The 12,811-nt window shown below is 42.5% G+C and overlaps 2 protein-coding genes across 2 annotated transcripts in view; both read right to left on the bottom strand.

The window, feature by feature from the left end:
* Positions 1-12,811, bottom strand: part of LOC309564412 (uncharacterized protein) — a 1,531,146-nt gene that overhangs the window by 694,166 nt on the left and 824,169 nt on the right. The window contains 1 exon segment of the mRNA XM_082269040.1: positions 2,928-3,310. Within this exon segment, the coding sequence (XP_082125166.1) occupies positions 2,928-3,310 (383 nt within the window).
* The window catches only part of LOC309562930 (uncharacterized protein), a 123,700-nt gene that overhangs the window by 67,149 nt on the left and 43,740 nt on the right, over positions 1-12,811 (bottom strand). The window lies entirely within an intron of this gene.

The raw sequence follows: 12,811 nt of genomic DNA, 5'->3' as shown, positions 1-12,811 counted from the left end.
ACATGGTTGCTTATACCAATGAAATTCATTGCTATAAGCAATCATAATGTGTAAGAAAAAAATAAAAATAAAATTGTGATCACTTCCCCAGAGTAGTACAGTGTTACTGTTACTATGGTAACACTATTGCTCTGGTCACAATATGTTAAAAAAAATATATTAAAAATGAAAACATTGAAAAAAACCAACCACACCAGTTATATGATAATGCTTTACAGCACTGGGGGAAATATGGAAAACAAAATAGTGATCACTTCCCCAGAGTAGTACAGTGTTACTGTTAATATAGTAACACTGTATTGCTTTGATAACAATATGTCAAAAAATTGTAAAAAAAACAAAAGAAGAAAAAAATGTAATAAAATGGGGAAAACAACACCAGTCAGTGTCCCTGATCACCACCACACCAGTTATATGATAATGCTGTACAGCACTGGGGACTATATAAAAACAACAAAACTTGTGAATTGTTATTTTTTTTACTTTCTTCATTTTTACAAATAAATTGTGACAAAAATTTACAATTTCAAAAAACTCTCCATGCCTCTTTGTAAATACCTTGGACTGTCTCCTTTCCAAAACGAGGATTTTTTGGGGGGTATTTGTACCGTCCTGGTATTTTTGCTGTCTCAGGAAATGAGATCGGCCGTCAGAACCTCAGGATTGACCGATTTCCAGAAATTTCTATCACACTTTTTAGACTCTTAGAGTCGGTTCACACTGGGGCGACACGACTCCTTACTACTTTGGGGGCGACTTGTGCATTACAATGCACCACGACTTCGGAGCGACTTGCAGGGACTTCACATAATGGAAGTCTATGCAAGTCGCTCCGAGGTCGCCCCGAAGTAGTACAGGACCCTTTTTCTAAGTCGGAGCAACTTGTGTCGCTCCTATTAGAATGGGTCCTGTAGCGAGCGGTCAATGGACCGCGAGGGAGCGCGACTTGTCAGACTGACAAGTCGCCTGACAAGTCGCGGCAATGTGAACCGGCTCTAAAACTCTCTCACTGACTAAATAATATACACAAATTTGTTTTTTTTTTTGTTTTTTGTTTTTTTTTATAAAAGAAATGTAGCAGAATATATTTTGAAGAAAGATTATTTATTTGCAAACTTTATAACAAAAACTAAAAGAAACATTTTTATTTTCCTTTACAGAGTAAACATGGTAAAAAAAAAAAAATACAACCAAAAGAAATCTCTATCTGTCTTCAATAATGAAATTCTCCATAGTGATTGCAGGAATCTGAGAGAAGAGTATTGGAAAGTGCGGAGCGTTCTTGTTTAAACACTTAAGCCCCGGAAGATTTTACCCCCTTCCTGACCAGGGCCTATTTTGCAATTCGGCACTGCATGACTTTAACGGACAATTGCGTGGTCGTGCCAGGCTGTACCCAAATGAAATTGATATCCTTTTTTTTCCCCACAAACAGAGCTTTCTTTTGGTGCTATTTGATCACCTGTGCGATTTTTTGATCATGCGCTATAAACAAAAAAAGAACGACAATTTTGCAAAAATAACAATATTTTTCACATTTTTTTATATGAAATTCCCCAAAAAAAATGTAAAAATCAAAATTTTTTAACATTTTAGGCCAATTTGTTTTCTGCTACATATGTTTGGTAAAAAAAAAATCGCAATAAGCGTATTTTGATTGGTTTTCGCAAAAGTTATTGCGTTTACTAACTAAGGGAAAGATTTTTGTCATTTTTTTTATAACGAGTAATAGCGGCGATCTGCGATTTTTTTTTGCGGGACTGCGACATTGCGGCGGACAGATCGGACCCTTGACTGACATTTTTGACACTTTTGGGGGTACCAGTGACATTACTACAGTAATCAGTGCTATACATATGCACTGTTACTGTAAAAATGACACTGGCAGGGAAGGGGTTAACTTTATTGGAGAAGGAGGGGTTAAGTGTGTCCCTAGGGGCGTGTTTCTAACTGTGCAGGGATGTGGCTGTTTGTGTAACAACAGAGAAATACGATCCTACATAGCAGGACCGTATGATCTCTGTTCTTACACAGCGGAGAATGACAGGCGGCTTTGTTTACATTAGCCGCCTGCCTTTCTCCCTCTCCACCCGACGATCGCGAGTGACCGGCGGACATCGGGTCCGCCAGTCACACGCGCGGGGGGTCCGCGAACGAGCGGGGGCAGGAGCGCAACTCCGGCGGCGCATTCTCGCCCCCTAGAGCCTCACAGGCTAGTGACGTACCCCTACGTCACTTTGCCTGTGAGGGGCTGACTGCCATTGTATGTAGTCGGCAAGTGGTTAATTTTAGAGAATCAGAATGAGCGATTAACAAAGAATATAAACAAAGCTACAATCTACATCAATTCTTATATAACTGAAGAACATAAACTAGAAAATGTTTTATTTAATGGATGGACCAATGAAAAGCCGGCTTCTTCTGTGAAACATCAAAAAAGAAATAATGTACAGGAACCAATAAGAAGTGTTGTCCATGTATGGTCATATCTGGCCATGTATTAGCACAGTTTAGTTGTATTGTGCGGTCTGTATGAGTGCGGGACCGAGTCAGCACTGTATGTTTAGTGGGTCATATTACTATAATTCAATTCCAGGAGGCCCCAAAACCAAAAGAGTACCCGAAAAATAATATTGTTGCCCCACCCCCAAGACATCATGAACATGAAAAATGTTGTTAGCTTGTGTGAATTTTCTGGTGTGAAACAAGTGATGATTTGTGACCAAAACATTTCCCGCACTCCGAACATGAATAAGGATGCTCACCCATGTGAATTCTCTGGTGTTGAACAAGGTTTGCTTTACGAATGAAAGATTTCCCGCACTCTGAACATGAATAGGGACGCTCACCCGTGTGAAACATCTGATGTTTAACAAGATTTCTTTTATCAATGAAACATTTCCCACACTCTGAACATGAATAGGGACGCTCACCCGTGTGAATTCTCTGGTGTTTAACAACTTCGCTTTTAAATTTGAAACATTTCCCGCACTCTGAACATGAATAAGGGTGCTCCCCCGTGTGAATTCTCTGGTGTTCAACAAGGTTTCCTTTCCTACTGAAAGATTTCCCACACTCTGAACATGAATAGGGGCGTTCACCGGTGTGAATTCTCTGGTGTTCAACAAGGTTTTCTTTCCTACTGAAAGATTTCCCACACTCTGAACATGAATGGGGATGCTCACCGGTGTGAATATTCTGATGTTTAACAAATTCTCTTTTAGATATAAAAGATTTCCCGCACTCTGAACATGAATAGGGGTGCTCACCCGTGTGAATTCTCTGGTGTTGAACAAGGTTTCCTTTCCTACTGAAAGATTTCCCGCACTCTGAACATGAATAGGGGCGCTCTCCCATGTGAATTTTCTGGTGTCCAAGAAGGGTTCCTTTTTGACTGAAACATTTCCCGCACTGTGAACATGAATGGGGATGCTCCCCCGTGTGAATTCTCTGGTGTGCAAGAAGGGTTCCTTTTTGACTGAAACATTTCCCGCACTGTGAACATGAATGGGGACGCTCACCCGTGTGAATTCTATGGTGTTGAACAAGGTTATTTTTATGAATGAAAGATTTCCCACACTCTGAACAGGAATGGGGATGCTCACCCGTGTGAATTCTCTGGTGTTGAACAAGGGCATCTTTATGAATGAAAGATTTCCCACACTCTGAACAGGAATGGGGACGCTCACCCGTGTGAATTCTCTGATGTTTAACAAGTTCTCCTTTATCTATGAAAGATTTCCCGCACTGTGAACATGAATAAGGGCGCTCACCCGTGTGAATTCTCTGGTGTCTAACAAGGTTTCCTTTATGAATGAAAGATTTCCCGCACTGTGAACATGAAAAAGGACACTCACCCGTATGAATTCTTTGATGTTTAACAAGGTCTCCTTTATCAATGAAAGATTTCCCGCACTCTGAACATAAATAGGGGCGTTCGACCGTGTGAATTTTCTGGTGTGCAGCAAGGCCATTTTTATGAGTGAAACTTTTTCCGCACTCTGAACATGAATAAGGACGCTCACCTGTGTGAATTCTCTGGTGTACAAGAAGGTGTCCTTTTTGACTGAAACATTTCCCGCACTCTGAACATGAATAGGGACGTTCACCCGTGTGATTTTTCTTGTGCAAAAGAAGTGCCCATTTTTTTGTAAACAATTTCCCGCACACTGAACATGACAATGAACTCTCTTCTGTATCATCTCCTTCATGGCTTAAAGAAGATTCCTGGGGAATAGATGGATCTATGGAAGTATCTGTACTGTGAGGTCCTATAGTCTTGGTGTGTGATCTGTCAGAAGATTCCTCAGGATTAGAGGGATCCATTGATCCCCCCAATTGGTAAGGTGCGGGATGTGTGTTTGGAGTAACGGGATTTACTCCTGGAGAATATTGTACAATGTTATTATCTTCTGGAGATAAAATAAGACGTTCCTCAGAGGTATTCCGGACATTGTGTCCACCTGTGGAGAAACAATTTACCATGAAATGTTATAACCTTCCATTCAGGAGTCATATATGTTGGTCCAACACCAAATAATTTATAGGAGCTCTGGCATGGATTTGGGGGCAATTAGAGGAGAAAAATATGGATAGAAACCAAGCGAAAGTGTCCAACGCTGCAACCACAAAGTGCACAGTGCAATGTCTCCTCTATTCTCGTGTGCAAAATTCTCTTCCAGAGTTTAATAAAAATGCTCTCAGTGCTCCACACCACCCGCTATCCTCCACCTTCACATCGGAGAACTCATTGGAATTCTACGACCCCTCACCTACCAATAGGTCATTGGGCACTTGTATCCCCCAAAGGGAAGATCATCGAGGACCACCACCTCTATACTACCTCTCCAGTTATCTCATACCATACCTGCTGGTATTTTCTCACCTCAGATCAGTCCCAGACTCAGCACATCAACAGAGATGGCTGCCATGCATTCATGTTCTGCAGTGCTCTCCACCAATCAGCACATAGAATACCGCCAATGTCAGAGAGCACCTCCGATAGCTCTGCAAGATGACCGAAAGGGGAGGAGCTACACTGCTGACAATGATGACATCGGGAAGGTGGTCTTGGATGATCTTCCCCTTGATGGATACAAGCTCTTAATGTCCCATTGGTAAGTGAGGAGTCATGGAATTACGATCAGTTCTCTGATGTGAATGAGGGGCATAGCGGGTGGTGTGGAGCACCGAGAACATTTTTATTAATTTCTGGAAGAGAATTATTGTGTGTTTGCTGGACAGTTTCTTTTTTGTATATTGAAGCACTTTCATGTTGGAAATTGAGAAAGGAGATGGACCTTCCTCCACCTCATTTCTTGAAAACACGATGACATAATGAATAATGGAGATGGACCTTTCATATGGTGTACAGTATCTCCTCCTCATTTGTTGGGAACATGACGTTATATTGATGAATGGTAATGGACCCTTCATATGGTGTACAGTATCTCCTCCTCATTTGTTGGGAACATGACGTTATATTGAGGAATGAAGATGGACCTTTCATATGGTGTACAGTATCTCCTCCTCATTTGTTGGGAACATGATGTTATATTGAGAAATGGAGATGGACCTTTTAATATGGAGTACAGTATCTCCTCATTTGTTGGGAACATGACATTATACCGAGGAATAGAGATGGAACTTTTGAATGTTTTACAGTATCTCCTCCTCATTTGTTAGGCACAATACACAAGATACATTGGGTGGTGGGATGGGTACATCGATGATGTTCTTGCTGTCGACAGGTAAGATTTCTCAGTATTTCCTTTACAGAAATACTTTGTGTGTAACTAAATAAAATAAAAAAAACACTGTATATGGAAGGGGAGCCTTTTTTTAAGACCTGTGTGGATGAGGGATAGTCTGGTTCTAGATGACTATACCCAATATATATATATATATACAAATAGTGTGGCCTTCTTTTGTGGAATCCCAGGAATACAGAGGACGGGGACATCTCTCTGGTGGGTTCCCATTACTGGATCCATCTGTAGGAAACACACACACTGACTGAATACATTGTTTCTATGTGTTTATCAGATGATGGGGGATCTAGGTGGATCCTCCGTACTGCTCTGTCCTTTACAATAAAGTCTCCTCTTACCCGGTGATGTGAGGGGCGGCTGATTCTCCATCATGACGTCCTTGTAGAGATCCTTGTGTCCTTCTATATACTCCCACTCCTCCATGGAGAAATAGACAGTGACATCCTGACACCTTATAGGAACCTGACACACACAATGATACAGTCACCATCCAGACACATCCCTTGTCTGTTACTGGATAATGTCCCAGAATTCCCAGCACCACTCACCTCTCCTGTCAGCAGCTCACTGATCTTGTTGGTGACTTCTAGAATCTTCTTCTCATTATTTTTCTGTAGGGTTAGGAGGGGTGGTGGATGCATGGAGATGGGGCCTTGTCTTTCTCTTTGTCTTGTGGACAATCGGGAACTTCTCCTTCTTATATTATTCTCAATAGATGACTTCATAACTATAGTACAGTCCTGTAATATACACCAATAATAGAATATCAGAATCCTCCTCACCTAACAAGTCAGGTCTGTGTTTTATTAATAGAGTTAATTATGATTAAACACTCCCAGAATCCTCCTCACCTCTCCAGTCAGTAGACAGACGATCTCCAGTGAGAGTGTTAATATCCCATTAAGGACATTTTTTTGTTTCATATTTACATAACTGAGAAGCTGCTGATTCTCCATCATGACGTCCTTGTAGAGATCCTTGTGTCCTTCTAAATACTCCCACTCCTCCATGGAGAAATAGACAGTGACATCCTGACACCTTATAGGAACCTGACACACACAATGATACAGTCACCATCCAGACACATCCCTTGTCTGTTACTGGATAATGTCCCAGAATTCCCGCCACCGCTCACCTCTCCTGTCAGCAGCTCAGTGATCTTGTTGGTGACTTCTAGAACCTTCTTGGCACTGGTTACCTCTGTGGTCAGGCAGTGAGGTGAAGGCACTGTGATGGGTGATGTCCTGTGAACCCGGCTGCTGGGTGTTAATGGTTCACCAGATATTTTTCTCACTACATTATAATCCTGTGTAAAGAGAAAAAGTAACCCATATCACTACAGACTTCCCAGAATCCTCCTCACCTCTCCGGTCAGGTCTGTGTTTTGTTAAAGCGGAGTTCCGGACACAAAAACAATATTTTTTTTTTGTGCCCGTCCGCTAGTTCAGCCTAACCTGAAAAGGAATTGGATAGTTAGATTTTTTTTTAAAAAAAACTCACCTTGTAATTGACGATCGTAAATACTCACCTCAGGGTACTTCCTCCCTCGGAGCCGCAGCTCACCCCGTCACTTCCTGCGCTGCGATGATTCCTGGGAGCTAAACGTCATCGCTCCCAGGAATCAATGCGCCGGCACCGGCCCCTCTCGTCACTTCCGGGCGACGCAGCATTCCCCTGCTAAACAGCTTCTGGGCATGCCCAGAAGCTGTTTAGGAATGCGGCGTCGCACCGGAAGTGACGAGAGGGGCCGGTGCGGCGCATTCTGGGAGAAGAAGATGCGGAAGAAGACGCAGAAGAGGACCGCGCCGGCTTCAGCTGCCCACAAGAGAGATGGAAACGCTGTGGAAGAAATTTTATAAGTAAGTATTTCTTCTAAAAGGTAAGTGCGAACCCGGGACAGATCAGAGGCTAGCCATTGTGGAATGTGCTAGCCCTGACTGTCCCGGGGGTATGTTCATTAAAAAATGACATCTGTGCCCGGAACTCCGCTTTAATAGACATAAGAGTGATGTCATATGACCTCCCAGAATCCTCCTCACCTCTCCGGTCAGCAGGTAGATGATCTCCAGGGTGAGGTTCAATATCCTTTCAGTCATCTGATTTTGCCTCGTCTCCATCCTCATTGATGTGGTCATGTGATCTATACAGGACTCTCCTCTCTGTAGACAGATAATAAACTGAGAATTATCTGGACTGTACTGGGATGATTAATGTCTGCACAGAGTTCCTCCAGAGTTCTGACATCATAAATTCCCTTTAACTAACAAATCACACCAAAATCTTTCATTTTAGGCTTGCGATGACTGGGGAAGAGTTAAGCCCCGTACGTACCCATTGTCGGCCGACCGTTCGGCCGTCTTTTGTCCGGTGCTGTTTTGTTGCTTGAAAAGTGCTCAAGACTGCCCATGAATTTTGTCGGCCAACAACAACCAACTGCAGAAGTGACGTCATGTTCTGGTCTACTTTTCGTGTGTTTTTTCTTCACTGAGCATGCCCAGTCTTGATCATCACATTTTTGTCGGCTGAAATCTGTACTGACTGACGAACAATCGGCCGTTCTTTGTTGGCCAACAAAAATTTTATAGCCTGCACACCAGATTTTGTTCAGCCGAAAAGTCGCATTCGGTTGTCGGAAGCATCATACTAACAAGATAATCGGCCGATCGGACGTTGGCCGACTATTTACGGCCAACAATCGGTGCGTGTGTACGGGCATTTAGGACTTCTTTCATTCACTTCCTGTCTAGCATGTTACATAGTTACAGTAGTCAGTTATCAACCAATAAAAACAGTAAAGAAAACTCAACCATACCATCCCATATACCAGGGGTCTCCAAACTTTCTAAACAAAGGGCCAGTTTATTTATTGTCCTTCAGACTTTAGGAGGGCCACGTTGTGGCCAGCAGGAGGGGGAAGTTTTCCTGGCATCAGTGGGTGTAAACATCGCCACATTTGGTATTGGGTGGAGGAGTAGTGCCCCATCATTGGTATCCTTCGGATTAATATTGCCCTTTATTGGTGTCAGTGGGAGAAATGGTGCCCCATTGTTGGCGGCAGTTGGCAGAATAGTGTCTTGTATCAGTGGGAGGAATAGTGTCCCAAGGGCCAGATAAAGGCAAGCAGAGGGCCACAGTATGAAGACCACTCCCGTATACACAACCCTATACCCGCAGTTGATCCAAAGGAAGGTGTAAAACCCCCCAGCAAAGCATGATCCAATTTGCTACAGCAGGGGAAAAAAAATCCTTCCTGATCCCCCGAGAGGCAATCGGATATTCCCTGGATCAACTTTACCCATAAATATTAGTACCCAGTTATATTATGTACACCTGGGAAAGAATCCAGGCCTTTTTTAAAGCAATCTAGTGAGCTGGCCAGAACCACCTCTGGAGGAAGTCTATTTCACATTCTCACAGCTCTTACGGTGAAGAAACCTTTCCGTATTTGGAGACCAAATCTCTTTTCCTCTAGACATAAAGAGCGCCCCCTTGTCCTCTGTGATGACCTTAAAGAGAACAACTCAACACCAAGTTCACTATATGGACCCCTTATGTATTTATACATGGAGATCATATCCCCCTTATGTATTTATACATGGTGATCATATCCCCCCTTATGTATTTATACATGGTGATCATATCCCCCTTATGTATTTATACATGGTGACCGTATCCCCCCCTATGTATTTATACATGGCGACCATATCCCCCCCTATATATTTATACATGGCGATCATTTCCCCCCTATGTATTTATACATGTTGATCATATCCCCCTTATGTATTTATACATGGCGATCATATCCCCCCTTATGTATTTATACATGGTAATCATATCCCCCTTATGTATTTATACATGGTGACCATATCCCCCTTATGTATTTATACATGGTGATCATATCCCCCCTTATGTATTTATACATGGAGATCATATCCCCCCCTTATGTATTTATACATGGTGACCATATCCCCCCTTATGTATTTATACATGGTGATCATATCCCCCCTTATGTATTTATACATGGTGATCATATCCCCCCCTATATATTTATACATGGCGATCATATCCCCCCCTATGTATTTATATATGGCGATCATATCCCCCCTTATGTATTTATACATGGTGATCATATCCCCCCTTATGTATTTATACATGGTGATCATATCCCCCCCTATGTATTTATACATGGAGATCATATCCCCCTTATGTATTTATACATGGTGATCATATCCCCCCCTTATGTATTTATACATGGTGATCATATACCCCCTTATGTATTTATACATGGTGACCATATCCCCCCTTATGTATTTATACATGGTGATCATATCCCCCCTTATGTATTTATACATGGAGATCATATCCCCCCTTATGTATTTATACATGGTGATCATATCCCCCCTTATGTATTTATACATGGTGATCATATCCCCCCTTATGTATTTATACATGGTGATCATATCCCCCCTTATGTATTTATACATGGTGACCATACCCCCCCTTATGTATTTATACATGGTGATCATATCCCCCCTTATGTATTTATTGATGGTGATCATAACCCCCCCCCATGTATTTATACATGGTGATCATAACCCCCCCTATGTATTTATACATGGTGATCATATCCCCCCTTAACCTCCCTGGCGGTCTGAGTATGTCCAGATTTCTGTGCTAAAAGCGGTACATTGTTTTGCATTGAAATCTGTTCTTTTACATTTTAAAACTCACCTTCCCCTGCGATCCCCCGCCGTCCTCCCCCGCTGTCCTCCCACCGTCTTCCAGCCATCCTCCCGCTGTCCTCCCACCGTCCTTCCGCCGTCCTCCCGCCGTCCTCCCGCTGTGTGCTCGGCCGATGCCGGCACCTGTCTTCCGGTTTCCTTCCCTGCGAGCGTTGCGACGCAGGGGGGTGGAACCGGCGGCAATTCACAAGAGAGAATAAATTCAGTTCCTCTAATCTCTCCTCATAGCTGAGCTCCTCCATGCCTCTTATCAGTTTGGTTGCCCTTCTCTGCACTTTCTCCAGTTCCCTGATATCCTTATTAAGAACTGGTGCACAAAACTGAACTGCATATTCCAGATGAGGTCTTACTAATGATTCATACAGGGGCAAAATGATATCTCTCTCTCTGGAGTCCATGCCTCTGTTAATTCAAGTCTATACATGTATCTAAGTCTATAAACCAGAGGCTCTGGATGGACAGTTGGATAAATGGTTCTATATTTAGGATGTATTTGGTCTATAAACCAGAGGCTCTAGATGGACAGTTGGATAAATGGTTCTATATTTAGGATGTATTTGGTCTATAAACCAGAGGCTCTGGATGGACAGTTGGATAAATGGTTCTATATTTAGGATGTATCCGGTCTACAAACCAGAGGCTCTGAAGGGACAGTTGGATAAATGGTTCTATATTTAGGATGTATCCGGTCTACAAACCAGAGGCTCTGAAGGGACAGTTGGATAAATGGTTCTATATTTAGGATGTATCTGGTCTATAAACCAGAGGCTCTGGATGGACAGTTGGATAAATGGCTCTATATTTAGGATGTATTTGGTCTATAAACCAGAGGCTCTAGATGGACAGTTGGATAAATGGTTCTATATTTAGGATGTATTTGGTCTATAAACCAGAGGCTCTAGATGAACAGTTGGATAAATGGTTCTATATTTAGGATGTATTTGGTCTATAAACCAGAGGCTCTGGATGGACAGTTGGATAAATGGTTCTATATTTAGGATGTATCCGGTCTACAAACCAGAGGCTCTGAAGGGACAGTTGGATAAATGGTTCTATATTTAGGATGTATCCGGTCTATAAACCAGAGGCTCTGGATGGACAGTTGGATAAATGGTTCTATATTTAGGATGTATCTGGTCTATAAACCAGAGGCTCTGGATTGACAGTTGGATAAATGGTTCTATATTTAGGATGAATCCAGTCTATGGACCAGAGGCTCTGGATGGACAGTTGGATAAATGGTTCTATATTAGGGATTCATCCGGTCTATAAACCAGAGGATCTGGATGGACAGTTGGATAAATGGTTCTATATTTAGGATGTATCCGGTCTATAAACCAGAGGCTCTGGATGGACAGTTGGATAAATGGTTCCATATTTAGGATGTATCCGGTCTATAAACCAGAGGCTCTGGATGGACAGTTAGATAAATGGTTCTATATTTAGGATGTATTCGGTCTATAAACCAGAGGCTCTGGATGGACAGTTAGATAAATGGTTCTATATTAGGGATTCATCCGGTCTATAAACCAGAGGCTCTGGACGTATCTGGCTACATGTAAAAAAATAATCCCTTGATAATAGTATTTTAGGTGTGTGTAGTAGTGGATGTTGGAGATAAAGACACCACAGTGACTATGGAGGAAGAGAACGGACATAACGGGGGGGGGGGGGGGGGGGGGGTAGGGTTGCGGATTTTTCGGTTCAATCAGAAAAAGAGTCTTCCTACCCTCTTTGTGTGTTCCAGCGATGTGTGCTCTGTCCTTCCTTCTCCTTTCACCTTGGATATTTTACGTTATACAACGTTCTATGCTTCTCTTTCATCAGTTCCCGTCAGAGTGATCCGCGCACAATATGTGATATTGCTCTCTTATATCTAGCCCATCCTCCACCCATACTACTTGTGTTACTTCTGCTAACTCATCGTCGGTTTCCTGCAAACATGCAGAAAGGGGAAGTAAGGTCCACCCTGCCCCCATCTCCAATTGCGATAACTACTTGTATTTTGGCCATTTAATCTCTTCCATGTAAATTCACAGAGCACCCGGGAATTACTCTACAAGGGTGATACATCGTGCATCTATCATCTAAACCCGTGTTTCTCAAACTTTTTTTCAGTCAGGGCGCCCTTGAAAATAATTTTCAGTCTTGAGGCACCCCTGTCCAAGGCTTGGTTCTTGTTACTGTGTGTCACGGAACATGTGCAAAATCGCGCTCGTTTCAGACAAATGCTCTGCTCTTTAGGGGTGCCATTCATTCTTAATGGTACAAAACACATTGGAAAACATGGGTTGCTTT

This window comes from Pelophylax lessonae (genome assembly GCF_965119305.1).
Source record: "Pelophylax lessonae genome assembly, chromosome: 9".
NCBI lineage: Eukaryota > Metazoa > Chordata > Amphibia > Anura > Ranidae > Pelophylax > Pelophylax lessonae.
Note: the sequence above shows the minus strand (reverse complement) of the source record. Positions and strands in the feature narration are given on the sequence as shown.